We start from the raw sequence: 15,809 nt of genomic DNA on the forward strand, positions 1-15,809 counted from the left end.
GGGACCGATTTAAAGTGGATCTTACGCAAGAACGTCAACTTTTCAGTACAAATTACACTTTCTGAGACCCCTATTCCTCAAAGACTATTTAAACGACGATGGCTATTTTAAAGGAGATTGAGTTTATACTTTTAAATGATTGGTAACTTTTAAATCACTAACATACGAATGGCTTTTGTTGTTAAAAAATTAAAGCAAAGCCTAACTAGACAATAAAAATTAGGCCATTTATATTCTATTGGCCTTTTCGTCTGTAATGGCTCTTGAAGATTTTGGAAGCAAGCAGTTTGTTAACCGAAAGTTTAGAGCTTTATTTCAGCACTGATAATGCCTTTGTGAGAATCCTTTAGGTTCTTAGTATTATGGAAGAAGAATCCGAGCAGAGCAGCTCCAAGTCCAGAAAAACTGCGAAAGATAAACTAGGAGCCGGTGCGTGCCACGCGCCAAGCTAGTTCCCGACTTTGGCCAAGGGTTGGAGCGGCCGCAGTGTCTCGCTTGGGACTGACCCTGGAGGCTTCTGGCAGAGAACCTGAGCCCCCTCGCGGCCAGACCGCTCGCAGAGGCCACAGGTCCCTTTAAGGCGTCCTGCGGGCAGGGACCCGGGAGCGAAGGGGGCGGGAGGAGGGTTCGCGAGCTCACACCACGTGACTCGGCTGCCAAGTTCGTTCGCAAGTTTGACAGAAGTTTGAATAGGACTCGGGGGTTTTATGCAGCCGGCGGGGCAGAGCGGCGGCCGCGTCCTCGGCAAGTGCGAGCAGCAGCGCCCCGGCGACGCCCCCCGCCAGCCTGGATACAGGGCCGCCGACGGCCGCTCGCGCTCCGGCACTACTCGCTTCCCGAGCCACTGGTCACCAGCCCCCAGCCCCACCGCAGTCCCCTCAGCCCCTGCGCCGCGCCCCGGCCCGGCTGCGCCAGCATGTCCTCGACGGAGAGCACGAGTCGCACGGCGGACAAGTCGCCGCGGCAGCAGGTATTCCCCGCGCGCTCCGGGGACCCTCTCGCCGCCCCTTCTCCACCTGGGTGTTAAGTCGACTCTTATTCCGCCCCCTTTCCAGGGTATGAGTGGGAGGAGGGGGGCCAGAGCTTTCCCAGGTGCCCCACAGTTCTGACCCCGGGCCGGCCCTTCTCCGCAGGTGGATCGCCTGCTAGTGGGGCTGCGCTGGCGGCGGCTGGAGGAGCCGCTGGGCTTCATCAAGGTTCTCCAGTGGGTGAGTCGTTGCCCCAGCCGCGGGCTATTTCGGGAGCCTGGACCGTGACGCTGACCCGAAGCAATGTGGCCGGAGTTGGGGGCGGGGAGGTGCTGCGGCCGGCCCCGGCGGAAGGGTGGGGGGCGGCGACAGGTGGGCGGGGGAGGGGCGAGCTGGAGCTGCTTCTCCAGCGCTTGGTGGCTGGAGGGTGAGGAACGAGGCATGCGAAGTCCCGGATTCGGTCCTTCTATGTGCAAGGAGCCTTTGCCCAGGGCGCTCACATTTCACCCGGGCGAGAGGACCCTGGTGTAACCTTTCCAGAACTCTGATCCTGCACATACCACTCCTCGGTGGCGGGAGGGGGGAGGAGGACAAGGGGGACAAGGAAACCTGCGGAGGGCAGAGGAGGAAAGGAGGCAGGGGATAGAAACCATCCTGTCCCCAAACCCACCAGGACCTGGCCCATCCTGGAGGTGAACTCCGGGATCAGGGTCCTGGCTGGCGGTTGCCCTGTTGAGGTCACTAGAGTAATCTGGGTTCCCGCAACTGAGTGAGGGAGTGGATGAATGAATGAATGGAGTTCATGGCTCTAGGATTAAATAAAAGGGAAAAAATTAAGACAGAATAAAAAATCAGTGTGGCCAAAATATGGCTTGTAGAATAAATTAGAACATTGAGCTGGAAAGCTGGGGCCCTGGATTCCAGACCTGGACCTGCCTTTCCTACCTATGTGACCTTGGGCAAGTCTCTTTTTGGACTTAAGTTTCTAGTATTCATCAGATCTTGATCAGACCATCCCTAGGGTCCCCTTCTGCTCTAAATGTGTTGGCATGCTAGAACATTGCCCTTGGTGAGACTTATCCTATGACCTTGAAGAAATAATTTGCTCAGGGCCTCAGTTTCTCCTGTAATGGTATAGGGGAAATACTGTCTTCTGCCTCATTGGTACTTTGAGACATTGGCATGCTCTCTGTCCTTCCCAGTGCCCAAGGCCTCCTGGGTATAAATTAGGAATGTGGACAGGTGCAGTCACTCTTTCAAATCATAAAGACTTGTTGGGAGCATTTAGTGCACTATCACAGAAGAGATTTCACTTAGACAATCCACATACCAAATGGTGTGTGAATAACTTAATTAATGTGCTTTCAACACAGAATTCAACTAGGGAATAAGTTACTGTTAATACTGAAGAGGATTGAGTTCTAAAGGGCTTTTAACTCACTGGAGACAGGAGTTGGAACTGTGTCACTGATTCTTAAATCATCATTTGGATGAGAATCATCAGGTCTGGAACTCAGGGGCAATAGTGCATTTAGGGTTATCTCTGGATATCTGAGACCCTGACTGGGGCTACAGGACAGTCTGGGGAGCTCCCAAGTGAAAACTCTGGGACCCAGTGGGGACTTTCCACTCTCCCTACTGCCTCAAGAGCAGTTGAAATGACTGCTGACTGAGCTCTTTCACCTCTCCCCACTTCCCTGCTCTGCCCCACCACTTGAGTACCTGAGGGTGCCATATAAGAATGATAGTAAGGCTCCACTTCACTGCCATCCAGAACTAGGGATCCATTATGAGCCATCCAGAGGAGCAGAACCTGAAGTGTAAGGGTACAATTTTATCATTAAACTAGACAAATGGATCTAAGGGAAATTTGAGAAAGACTGTCAAGGGATGAGGGAAACAATGAGGTTATTAGACCATGGCATCGTCCTCCATGGGGGAATTCTGAAAAGCTTTCTTCTTCAACCCTTCTATCCTTTTCTCAACCCTCACCCAACCAATTCCTACAAAATGTCTATAAGGCTGCACAAAGCACTGCTTAGTCTCCTCCCACAGTCAGTTCTGACCCCTAAAAGTTAAGACCTCTTTGACTTTTATGATTTTCAACTTCTTAACAGCAAGTTATGCCTTTCTCTCATAACACTAAATCCAGGAGTCCAGGGTTGGACCCTGAACTCAGCCTTCATTCGAAGGGTAGCCTCATGAAAAGATGTGATTTGCTTTTACTGCCATCCTGGTAGCCCGAATTCAGAGTATGAATTTTACTTGCCCTGAGTCCCTGCAGGTGGACTAACATAAAAGTACAAGGAACTAGTACAAAAATGATAGTGAAAATGTCACTTGGGACTTTCACTTATGTCCTACTTAGAGGGATAAAATGCTCCTGATTGAAAAAAAGGGGAAAAAACATGCAAAAAGCTGCAGTAATTGTAACGATAATTGAACACTTTTGTTGTTACTATTACCAAAAAGCAAAGGTTTTCCTGGAGTCCTGGTGAGATAAAAGTAATGTTATTCTTTTATTAGTGAGGAGCTTGACTTAGAGTATCTTTTTTAAATTAAAAAATTAACTTCTTTTACCTCAATTCCAGTTCTGGGGTCTCACTAAGTCTACACTAAGCTAGGAAAATAACATGAGCACAGACCAATTATTGGAGAACTATTTTTTTTTGTTTGTTTGTTTGTTTTTGTTTTTTTAAGAAGACAAGCAGACTTTGAAATGATGGGCTTTGGTTTAAATCCAGTCTCCTCTGCTTTCTAGCTGTGGAACCTAGGATAAGTGATGAAATCACCATGGGCCTCAGTTTCTTCTCTGTAAATGAGGGTAAGATCCATCTCATGAGCTCACTGGGAGGATTACAGGAGGTAATACTGTAAAGCATCGGAGCATTCAGGAAGACCATGGTGAGCCTAGGAGTCCAGGAGGTACTTAGTAAGTGCTGGTTCCCAAACCTCCCCTTCTCCCTAAATTTCCCCCTTATGCAGACTGTCAGCTAGACTTGTCCTTTGGTGAAATTATTCAAATGTCACTGCCAAATCCTCACTTTGAGGGTAAGGTGTGAAACAATCTCCTGGATTACTCAGTCACTGTTCTGATAATTAGTCAAATTATCTTTAACTAGGTGTGCCCATGATCAATATTTGACCTTTGTTGTGTCAGAGTCACTTATTTGGCTCTGGGTTCCTCTGTAATGAAAATAAGCTATTTCAATAAGTGTGGGGAATGCGAAAGTACACCATCAGAGTCCATAAAAACCAATGAGATGATTGTGGGAATAGGATGCACTTGCAGAACTTGTCTTCCTTGTGTCTTGCACTAACTGGAGATGTTTGTGTTCTTGAGACTGACAAAAGATTATCACCAACAGCAAGTCAGCCCGCCAAAGTGGAGCCTGATCCTTAAACTGGCAAGGTTATTCTGACATCTTTCCAAAAGAGATGCAGAGGTAGGAGGAGGAGGTTGTGGAGGGCAGTATATGACCATTGCTGTCCCCAGCAATGCAGGTCCAAGAGGAGGAAGGCTGGTAGGCACCAGAGCTCTGGAGATCCCCCTTGTCTCAGGGCCTCCATCTCTCCTTGGTTCCTATTCTCTATGACCTGTTTGTTCAGTCAGAGCTTGGGCCTGGTGACGGTGGTGGTTTCAGTTTTTTCCCACTCTTCACCTTGGCTCAGTCACCTGACATAGTTAAGGAAGAAAGCATACCTGGTGCAGAAAGGTGAAGGGGCTCAGCGAGTGTGTCTTTCTCTGGACCTACATCCCAGGTGCAGAGTTACTTCCTCCCTCTTTGCAATCCTCCCCGTATATAGTTGAGATCTCTTTTTTCAGTCTAAATAACTCTGTGAGGCAGGGTTTTGTTTTGGTTTTTATTTGAGCATGACACTCTCCTTTCTGGATGCAGACTGTTGAGAGCAGGCATCATGTCTTATTCACCTTAGTTTCTGCCGCACCTGGCACAGAGTAGATGCTCAATAACTCCTTGTTGATTAATGAATGGATGACGTAGGAAGAGCACTGAATGGGGAATCAGGAGCTGTGAATTCTAAGTCTGGCTCTCACATTGGCTAAATGTGACCTTGGGAAGTCACGTAATCTTTTGGGACTTCAGTTTCCACCTCTATGTAATGAGACTGCTGCGCTCGATAATCTCTGAGATCCTTTTTGCCCTGCTGTTCTGTAAACCTGTGAGGTTTTCCTGAGATTCCTCCATTGGTTCTCTTATGTAGCAAACTGTCATCTGTTATCTGGCACCATCTGACTGTGTTATGTTCAGATTTGATCATATATACTGGTTAATAAAGTTTTTTTTAAGGTATTTAGAGACTCTTGATTCTCAAAGAATCAGAACAGAAAAGAATGCAGTTAACACTAAAGTTATTATGGGTATCTTTTGCCCATGGAGGAATCACAAAGCAGGGTTCAGGATTTTCAGAACCTCAAAGGTTGACATCTGGACATAGCAAACTTTCCACAATGATGGAAAAGCTCTATAATTTCTGTTGTCCAGTAGTCAAATGTGGCTAGTGAGCACTTGAAATGTGGCCAGTGTGACTGAGCAACTAAGTTTTAAATGTTATTGACTTTAATTTAATTTAAATGTAAATAGCCTCACTTGGCCAGTGGCTGCCATTGTGGATAGTGCAGCTCTAGAGTATGAGCTCCGTGAAGACAAGATTTTTTTTTTCTTTTTTGTTCACTGATAAATCATATTGCCTAAAACAATGCCTGGTATGTAGTAAATGCTCAATAAATGTCATCTTTCTGTAGATAGTCAGAAGTGCCTGTCAAGAGAGTGCTGATAAACAGGGAACTATTTTCAATACCTTGTAGTAGGCTATAATGAAAAATAATATGAAAAGGAGTATGAGTATATATATATATATGCATAACTGAATCACTATGCTGTACACCAGACATTAACACAACATCGTGAATTGATTATACTTCAATTGAAAAAAAGAGAGTGCTGGTAAAAAGAAGGGTCCATAACTGACTGTTCATTGCCTCAAGTTAGGAGTACCTATATTTTTGGGGAAGCCATACAGAGCCATTTACTGACTAAGTGCCAACAGGTGAAAATATATCCAACTGTCTGCCCTTCCTAGAATGTGATGCCCTAATTGTGTCCAGTTCTGGACACCAGAAGCTAAAAGGAACATAGAAACTTCAAGAGGAATCAAGAACCACAGAGCTGACAAAAGAGGAGAGAATTCCTATGAGGAAGAACTAGAGAAGTTCTACTGTTACTCCAGTGAGGCAGCTTGGAGTAGGTAAAGGGTAATGATGCAGAGGCTTTGGTGACTTCTCTCCAGTTCCGTCAAGAAGATGAGCAAACAGAGTTCTACTGCAGCCTCCTTAATTTAAGTCAGATCAGGAGGTTATTCAGACATTAGGGAGAAGTTGGACTATCGCCTTTCTGGATGATTTTTAAAATGGAGACAATTCTCATTTGTCTGAACTGAGCCTCCTGGAAATGGAAAGGTGGCCATTATGACCTTTAGAGAGGGGTCAGTGGCTCCAGCATGGAGAAGATCTGCCAGGCCAAGCAATGCAAGGCGGGGCAGTGGCACCGGACACCACCCAGGGGCAGAGCACAGCTGCTGGCAAGCCCAGCCAAGAGCACACTGATAGCATTACCCCCAGAGAGTGAGAGAATTACAGAGCAGGAAAAGGCCTCCTTTGGATTGCCTGCTCCAAACCCCTCATTTTACAGATGAGAAAACTAAGTCTCAGAGAGCAGAATGACTTATTAGAAATCACCCAGTTAGTTAGTGACAGGGCCAGGACAAGAATCCGGAGTTCTAGACTCCTAATGCAGGTCTCTTTTCACTCCACAACACTGTCAAGCATTAGCAAAATAATGTACACACAACTCTATTCTATAAACTCTGGATGCTGGACTGGGATGTGAATTAGCTGCCTTCTAGGTACTTAATGTCCAAGATAGCAAGTCACAAAGAAACATGCAGAAAATGAACAATTAACAGAATAAGCTCACTGCTCAATACAAATGATTACATCATGTACAAGTGAATGGTAAGCGCACAGGAAACGGGGCCTGAACAGATGACATGGGAGGATAGAGATTTCAATTTCTCACCTCCTTTTCTAACCAAAGTGTGTTTTCCCAGAAAGAAATTTGAAAATCATAGGATGAGGGAATTTCATTTCACTCAAGACAGGAGGTTTAGTAAAATGTGATGAAAGGTGAAGAGGAAAACAATTCAAGTGATCTGAAACACCTCTGGTTCTTAACACTGAGAAATGGCAGCATCTGCAGATTATAAAGGGAAACACCACTGGGGAAGTAGCAGAGGCTGATAAGGCAAGTGGAGGATACTTTTCTCTGGGCTTAAGCCAGGGCTGCTGGCATCGACCCAGCCAAAGGAAAGGTGCCTTTGGGGGAAGGGGGTTAGCTGGCGGTACCGTGGGACAGCAGCACGGCCCTTACTCCCTTGCTCCTCTGAAGGCTCGGCAGAAGTTGTTCCCTCCAGCTGTACCTCCACTGAGGCAGGAAGCCACTGGAAGTTAAGACGAAGGCAATGACAAGATTCAAAGATGGCTTCGAAGAAGAAATGCAAAGAATTCCATGCATGCCTGATCTAGGTTGGCGCAGGGGAACCTATTTCTAGGGTGCCTCTCCCTTGGGGAGGAAACTCAAGCCCAACTTTGAGTTAGAAGTTTCCAAAGCCTAAATTGCTGTGTGTTAGTCATCATCTTAAGGAGGCTACCTGTGGTCCCCAGTGTCACATCCAATGAGGAGACCTGGAAACTGCCCGTTTTCTCCCCTTCATCTCCCTCCCAGGTACCACTCAAAGTCAACCTTGTTCATTTGGCTATTTGGCCCAGCACCCTGTACAGTGAACACAGCACCCTGAGGCTGGGAGACCCATGGAAGCCATGGATCCCGGGTCTGGAGGGACTTTGATTAAAGGAACTCCTGGCCTCTCCCTATATCTGCATCTGCTGAGAGTCAGAGGGCAGTTCTGAAGGGACAGACCTTGGCCAGTTAAGGCCTTCTGACTCTCAAAGGGGCTTCACTCTCCCTCAGCTCTTTGCTATTTTCGCCTTCGGGTCCTGCGGCTCCTACAGCGGGGAGACAGGAGCAACGGTTCGCTGCAACAACGAAGCCAAAGACGTGAGCGCCATCCTTGTTTCATTCGGCTATCCCTTCAGGTGAGCGGGGATTGATTCTGACTCCACGTAGCCTCTCTCACGGGATTGGCAGGACTTGCTTGGTCTCTTTCTTCTCTAGAAACCTAAAGACCTTCTGTTGTGTGCCACTCCAGCTTCAGATAGAATTACAAGGCTTGGGTCCTTCCTGCCCTTTAGGAATTTCAGACACACTAGCCAGAGAGAAATATAAGGGAAGCTCAGCTGAATCCTTGTGATAATAATGTTGCAGTCCATGGATAACCAATTGTAGGTAACATCAGCTCCTACAGAAAGAACCTGTGCAGTGTGGGGTGGAGGCTTATAGGAGTCTGGGCAAGTTGGGCAGGTCTCTTTGACCCTCAGCAGCCTCCTCCCTGCCTTGAAGGTAAGGAAACTCATCAGTACTTAGATCCTAAAGAGCCGATGGGGGAGGCTGACCTGTATCACTAGCGTACAAGGAGGCGCAGCTTGACCAGGAGGTAGAAGAGAGTACCTTTCCTGGGTATTTGGGAACTTAGGAAGGGGGAGCTGGAGTGTTCAGAGGAGAACAGAGACAGGGCACACCTTTTCAGAAATTTCTAATGGCAGCAGCCAAGTTAGATTAGCTGTCTGTGTAAATAATAGGGTGTTTGTTTTTCTTTCTTGATTTTGTCCAGTGTAGTCCCGTTGGGGGACCTAAATAAGGCGTGAGAATGGGTGATGCCAATCTTAACTTGGCTACTGTGGACCTCTGCTTTCCCAGGGTCAGAATGAAGCTGATTTCCCTGATGGTTTGGCAACCTGAAATAGAACAACTGTATATATTGTGGTTGTGCCTTAAAGGGTCCTGGAGATACTTGGAAATACAGGATCACTGTATCTGGGGAGGGTGGATGAATGTGGGGTGGTGGCTAAGTGGGAGCCTGGGTTTGACCAGAATTTCAGGGAAATTCCTGTCTTGACTTCAAGGTTCCCTTCAGAAACTTTCCTCCCTACATGCCCCTTTCTTGGCTCTGTAAGGGTCCTTGGGTGAGAACTGGCACAGGACTGCTCTGGGGCTGGGACAGCCCGCTGCCTCCACAGGGAGAGGATTGCCCTGAGCTCAGGATGGGCTCCCTGCCACCTGCAGGTTGAACCGGGTCCAGTATGAGATGCCCCTCTGTGATGAGGACTCCACCTCCAAGACCATGCACCTCATGGGGGACTTCTCTGCCCCCGCCGAGTTCTTCGTGACCCTGGGCATCTTTTCCTTCTTCTACACCATAGCTGCGCTCATCCTCTACCTGCGATTCCACAAGCTTTACACGGAGAATAGGCGCTTCCCACTGGTGGTGAGTGGGCATGGCCAGGAGGGATGGGTGGAGACACTGAGGAAATGCACGCTCCTGGGCTGAGGACAAACAAGGTAGCTTTCCTGGGTCCCGGACACCCACGTGCGAACCTCCTCAATCTCCCTGCCAGCCCTTTGGTGTTGGTCCCTTCAGGTCCTGTGGCTCCCACAGTTCCTAGGGCCAGTGGAAGGCTCATGTCTCAGGACTCTGCCTCCACCAACCTCCCATCGCGAGCTCTGCTCATGGGAGGCATGGTAGCATCAAGAAGCAGGCTCGCAGCAGGGAGGGGATAGCTCAGTGGTAGAGTGCCTGCCTAGCATGTGTGAGGTCATGGGTTCAATCCCCAGTGCCTCCAGCAAAATGAATGAATAAACCTGATTATTTACCCCTCCTAAAATAAATACAAAGAAGCAGGCTCTGGAGTCAGATGACCTGGGTTCAAATCCCAGCACTGTCCCTTACTAGCTAGCTGTGTGCTCTTTACAAGTTACTTAACTTCTCTAAATATCAGTTTCCTCAACTATAAAATGGGAATAAAAAATATCTAATAGTGTTTTGGAAGGCTAAAATGAATATGCATGTAAACTCTCTGGTATATTGTTAGCCTCTATAAGTGCTAGCTATTATTAATATTATTTCCCCTTTACCTTTTCCTTATCCCAGGCATGTAAGGTGGAAAGGGTGCCTTAGGGGACCCCATTTATCTCCTACAGTCTGCCCTCACTCTGCCACCAGTTGTAACTGAACAATGGTGATCAAAGGAAAGGCTGGGGGCAGGGGGAGAGTGGAGAGTTTAGGCTACTTGGGTTTGGGGGTACTTGTACATTGTTACCTGACCTGTTCTGAGGGCATGGGCAGGGTTATCCCTGGGTGGCAGGATTCTTTTGTTGGCAGTGAACAGAGTCCCCAGGATGATCGGGGCTCCCTGAAGCTCTAGGTGTTGGGTAGGATGGGAAGGGGCAGCTGTCCTGGGACCCCAGGATCCCAGTTTGTTACAGCAAAAGGAAAAGAAGTGCAAAACCATGGGGGCCTTTCTGATTGTGTTTCCTGTCCCTCTGCTCCTCCCAGGACTTCTGTGTGACAGTCTCCTTCACCTTCTTCTGGCTGGTAGCTGCAGCTGCCTGGGGCAAGGGCCTGACTGATGTCAAGGGGGCCACACGGCCCTCCAGCCTGACTGCAGCCATGTCCGTGTGCCATGGAGAGGAAGCAGTGTGCAGTGCCGGGGCCACACCCTCCATGGGACTGGCCAACATCTCCGTGGTGAGACCTGTGGCCACTGAAGGGGTCTGGGGGAGGCAGCAGTATCCCAGCTGCCTAGGCCTGTCACAGCAGCGCCTAATGCTTCCCCTGCACCTAATGCTGGCTGCTGGCCCCTGGCTGACCCTGAGGGAATAGGGGAACCCAAGAGTCACTTAGCCTCCAGTTCCTTCCTCCTGCACTCTGCTGCCCATTTCCCTCCCTTTTCCCCACCTCCAGGCATGCTCTCTGTGACCACCTCCCACTCCTCCTGCCTCTATGCAGTATGGGTGTGACTATACATATGAGCAAGTGAAGGGAAGAACATGGGGTTGTGGCCAGGCTCAAAGCTGGGAGCAGACCCCAAGTGAGTGAGAAGGGGTTCACTGTCATTCAGGCCTCCAGACTGGAAAAGGGCCTTGGGCACTGGTGGGTCCAGCTGGTAGCACGTGTTTGGCCGCTCCAGTTGTTAGGACATCGAAATATCTCCATAGCAGTTGGTAAATAGCTAGGGCCTCGAGCTTCTCAAATGCCATCATCCCAGCCACCTCAGCCCTGCCCTGAAAATGGCCTGAACCTCCCTAAGGCCCAGCAACTGAAAGGTTTAATGGCTGGCACACCAGGGAGCCTTCTAGACCTTGCTGGAACCCTGCTGATAGGTTTTACCCACCCCCTCCAACATTTTACTGTATAAATGTTCACACAAACAGCAGAGTTGAAAGAATTTTACAATGGACACCCACACACTCATCAGCTAGACTGTACCATTAACATTTTACTAGACTTGCTTTATCACTTATCTGTCTGCCTCTCCTCATCTATCAATCCATCTTATTTTTAATGCATTTCAAAGTTAATTGCAGACATTAGAACACTTCCCCCTAAATAACTCCTGCTGATGTGTTTTTAAATATTTTTGAATAAATATTTGGATATAGCCGGCTGGGTCGCTGCCCTAGGGAAGGAGCACCTTGGACAGCTCTGGCCCCACCCACCCAGAGAAGGCTCTCTGGGAACAGGGTCTGCTTGAGCTGTGGGAGGGCCCTTGCTCCTTACTGTGCTTTGCACAATGCTCTGCTCCAAGAGCCAGATTCTTTTAGCAGCCAAGCCATAATTTAGGTCCATGCTGTGGGCAGAGTTATACACTTTCACTAGAGAGCCCCTCAGTGGGTGATGGCCTTAAACCCAACCTCTATATCCAGTTCTCTGTCTCTCAGTCTTTCTAGCCCTCTGTGCTTCTCCCGGCCCCCACACCCAGGCACTCCCCATCCCTGTTCCCACGATGCCCTCCTTCCTAGTCTCACAAACTCCCCTGATGTCTTTGCAGCTCTTTGGCTTTATCAACTTCTTCCTGTGGGCCGGAAACTGTTGGTTTGTGTTCAAGGAGACCCCATGGCATGGGAAGGGCCAGGACCAGGGCCAGGGTGCCAGCCAGGAGAGCGAAGCTGAACAGGGAGCGGTGGAGAAGCAGTAAGCAGCCCCCACCCAGCTACTCCCGAACAGGACAGCACCTCTTCAACCACCTCCGGCTTCCTGGACCTCCTTCTTCTTCCTCCTCCAACTCCCCTCCCCCATCATTCTGGGCTTTGAGCTTTGAGACGCCTTCAACGGATGGGCAGGCATCAGCTGTCGGAAACCTGGGCAGCCCTGCCAGTGGCTTCCTATCCCTCCTCTTGCTGGAGCCCCGGATGGCAGGAGCTCAGTGCTTCTTGTCTACTGCGTGGACTCAGGCATCTTACTTGGGGTCTTACTTGTCCCCTCACAGCCTCTGAGAACCAGCCTCTGCTGCAGGCAAGGTTGGGGTCAGGAGACCTGAGACTGGTTCCTAGCAGCCACTTCTATCAATCTGTCCAGCTTCAATAAAAGTAGGGGGAGGGGGAATTGGCTGGCAGCCTTCTCCCTGCTCCCCTGCATGGAGGGCCCACCAGTGGTTTAGCAACCCCTCTTCAATGGCTGTCATCAAGCTCCCATGTCTACACTGACCTCCAGTCAGTCTGAGCTCAGTCTGCTCCCCACTCTCTGGCCTCTGTTTGCCCACAGAGCCCATCACTTGAGAACCCAGGGGGCGAGCTAGCCAAGAAAATAGCCTTTCAAAGGGTCTCAGATGAAGCCTAGACTCAGTGGGGAGCAGATGAATTGCAACTGAGTTGCAACTTCAAGAAACAAGCCAGGAAACTTGCTGGGGAATCAGTTTTTTCTATTCCCTTAGTCTTCCCACCCCTTCAGGCTGGGGCACTTTCCACCAACACTATAAACTCATACTTGCCCTAGAAACAAACTCCTTACCTTCCTCCCGGTGCTCCTTCTTGGGCTTGGTCCCACACTTGGAACACAAGATGAGGGGTCTAGGAGCATCTCCATTTCAGCCCTTCCCACCTCCAACCTCTGTCCATCTCCCTTCCCCAGCCTCTTGGGTCTGAGGCATTCAAGATCCTTTTTGAAGTCTGTCCAGGCCTTCCTTTCATTCCTGTGGAGCCAGATAGGGGCTTTGGAAGGGTTAAAGAAGGACCATCATGAGTCTAAGTTGCCCCAGAGCCCCAGGACATGGATGGATGGATGGGCCCATTTCTTCCTCACTCTCTGCTCGTTTTTTTCCCACCCTACTCCTTCTCTGGCCCCAGTTTCATACTTCCCCTTCTCACCTTCATGAAAAAACATGCCCTCTCCCTCCGCCCTCCATTCCTCCCCTGCTTCCTCATTTCTCCCAGGCTCTAGCCCCTCTACACCCCACCCCAGTCCAGGGCAGGCCGATGCTATTGGTGCTTCTTCACTTCGGGACCCAGCTCCATATTTGTCTTTGGTGTGTCTCCTCTTCCTGACACCTCCTTCAGTCCCTCTCTGGACCCCAGGGCCTAAAGAGTCATTGCTGACTGGATAAGGGCCATCTGTCTCCCACCCAGCTCCAAACACTTTGGCCTGCCCTGGCCATAGTGCTGCCCAGGGATGAATGAAGGAAGAAGAATCTGGCCATTTTCCAATCCAGTGCCAATTAGCCCGCTTATCATCCCAAAGGTGAATGTGCCCTGTGCCAGCCTCTCCTCAGGACTGAGTCAACCCCTCCGACCTCCTCACCTCTGAAGCACCACCCACAGTAACGTGTGCATTACTGGGCTACCCAGGTGGCAGGACCTTTGACTTCAGGCCAATCATTTCTTCTTTGGGTCAGAGTTTCCCCACTTGAGAGGGGATGTGAGATTTACATCTTCAAATGCTCCAGAGTCCTTCAGTGAAAAATTGGGTGTTCCGTTTTGTTTTTGAGATTTGGGGGGAAGGGATTTGAGGAGGGAAGATAGGAGATGGGATGAGAGTGTTTCTAAATCTGAACCTCTCTCTGTCCTATGCTGTCCCCACGGTTACTCAAGGACAAGGGGGGACAATTTTACCTACAGCCCCAGAGACACAGAACAAAGGGGTGACCTTCATTTTTTGTCAGGCTGGCCCCTGTGAGGGTCTGTGAGCAGCTTCTACTGGAACTGTGTTTGGATTCTGTGTACGTATTTATAATTCATCTGAAATGTGATGGATAATGTGTTCTCATTTGAGGGCTGAAGTTACTAACTGGCCCTTTAACTAGGGAAAGGGGGTGGGTGGGTAGGCACTCCTGCCAAGGACTCGTAGCCCAGAACTCTCCCTAGAGCAGAGAAGGTTCTTTCTCCTCTTCAAGAGGCTGGCTTGTTCTCAGCCAGAAGAGCCTTGATTTAGGCTATGGCCCCTCTCTCCATGGCCACCCTAAGAGGAAAGGCTATTTCACCTCATTACCTTCAGAGGGCTGGACTGGGCCAAATGCCGAGGGCAGGGCTGTCCTCATAGGACTCATGTCCCCTCCAACCAGGGCTGGCAGTACCACTTTACCTAGTGGGGCCTGAGGTAGGAAAAGGTGTCTGGTTTCTCAGCTGCTGCAGGAGTCCAACTGGCAGGGCACTTGTCCTTTGCCCTGGTAAACTCTGACCCTGCCAGAGTGTCCACTTAGGACCTTTCCTGAACATGAGTTCGCACCACCATCATGGTCATAGGTGTTCTACTTCCGGGATTGCAGATCAGGGGTTGGGGGAGAATGTTGCATGTTGTTTTCTGGTGCTTGTCATACCTTTGAATAAACAGTGCTTCAAGCATTTGCCATGAAGGAGCCAAGACCGGAACCCTTCTGGGGATTTTTTTCCTCTCCCTCCCCTTGCTTTAAGTTCTTGGAGAAATATCAGCATTTCCACTAAAACATCATTCCACTCCTCCCCACGCTGCACCCCCCAGCAACTAAGTCTGCACTCCTCTCTACTCTGCAACCCCCAGCAACCAAGTCTGTAGGCTGAGGAGTTGTTCGTGGCAGGCCCTAGTCTGGTGACATCTTTTTTGGTGGCACCAATCAGTCCAAACCAACTGAGACTCATTAGTAAATTTAGAGCAAACTCAAAAGGTGAGAGAGAATGGCTTCCACAATACTGTTTCCATTTGCTCCCCTACCATCTGTGACCTAGACAAGCTTCCTGTCAGGAGCTGAGGGCCACATGCTTTGCCCTATTAACTATAAAGGTTCTTGTTGAACAAACTTGCACCTCTGTCCCTCTTCTGACAGAGAGTCAAATGCTACATTTACATTCCCTAGAAAAATACACGGGTACAATATTACATTCAATGTCACCAGGTTCCTGGGAATCATCCTAGGGGAATCATCTATGGTTCTCAGGGTAAGAATCTCTGTCCTCAGAGGTTATTCTTGAAGTACTTAAACTTTTCCTGGGTGAAAATGAGAAGAAAATCTGAGGTCTTGAACTCACAAACCTTGACTTATTTGCTTCCAATTTGTTTTCCCCTTTGATGTAGGAATTAATATGGGGTGAGGTGTGAGGGGTTGAGGAGGGAAAAGAGAATTAGTATCTTTTCTGACGTGATCGGATGGGGGCCAGGCTTTTGTCTCTTGGTTGTGTTAGGGTGGGAAGGAATGTTACCAGCTAAGAATAAGAAAGAGGTGGATGATTAAGGTATTTTCCAGGCCTTAGCAAGGAAAATGACAGATGAAATGACAGAGAAATCTCCCTCTGCCGAGGCACTGGTAGCAGCCCTTCCAGCAGGGAAAATATTCATTAGAAAAAGAAGCCAAAGTGATGGATGGAGTCAGGGTCCAGCCAGGGTTTGGGAAGAGGCGGT

General features: G+C 49.1%; 1 protein-coding gene across 1 annotated transcript; it reads left to right on the plus strand.

Annotated features, from left to right (window-relative positions):
- Window positions 1-644: 644 nt before the first annotated feature.
- On the plus strand, window positions 645-14,798 carry SYPL2 (synaptophysin like 2). The gene is made up of 6 exons (XM_074370116.1): window positions 645-970; window positions 1,134-1,208; window positions 8,018-8,142; window positions 9,230-9,431; window positions 10,500-10,691; window positions 11,995-14,798. The coding sequence occupies exons 1-6, from the start codon at window positions 917-919 to the stop codon at window positions 12,139-12,141; spliced, it is 795 nt and encodes a 264-aa protein (XP_074226217.1). The 5' UTR covers window positions 645-916; the 3' UTR covers window positions 12,142-14,798.
- Window positions 14,799-15,809: the final 1,011 nt, after the last annotated feature.

This window comes from Camelus bactrianus, chromosome 9, assembly GCF_048773025.1.
Source record: "Camelus bactrianus isolate YW-2024 breed Bactrian camel chromosome 9, ASM4877302v1, whole genome shotgun sequence".
Taxonomy (NCBI): Eukaryota; Metazoa; Chordata; class Mammalia; order Artiodactyla; family Camelidae; genus Camelus; species Camelus bactrianus.

Coding starts and splice junctions, on each gene's coding strand:
- SYPL2 (XM_074370116.1), top strand. CDS start 917: ATGTCCTCGACGGAGAGCACGAGTCGCACGGCGGACAAGTCGCCGCGG. Junction 971..1,133: donor ACAAGTCGCCGCGGCAGCAG/GTATTCCCCGCG, acceptor CCTTCTCCGCAG/GTGGATCGCCTGCTAGTGGG. Junction 1,209..8,017: donor TCATCAAGGTTCTCCAGTGG/GTGAGTCGTTGC, acceptor ACTCTCCCTCAG/CTCTTTGCTATTTTCGCCTT.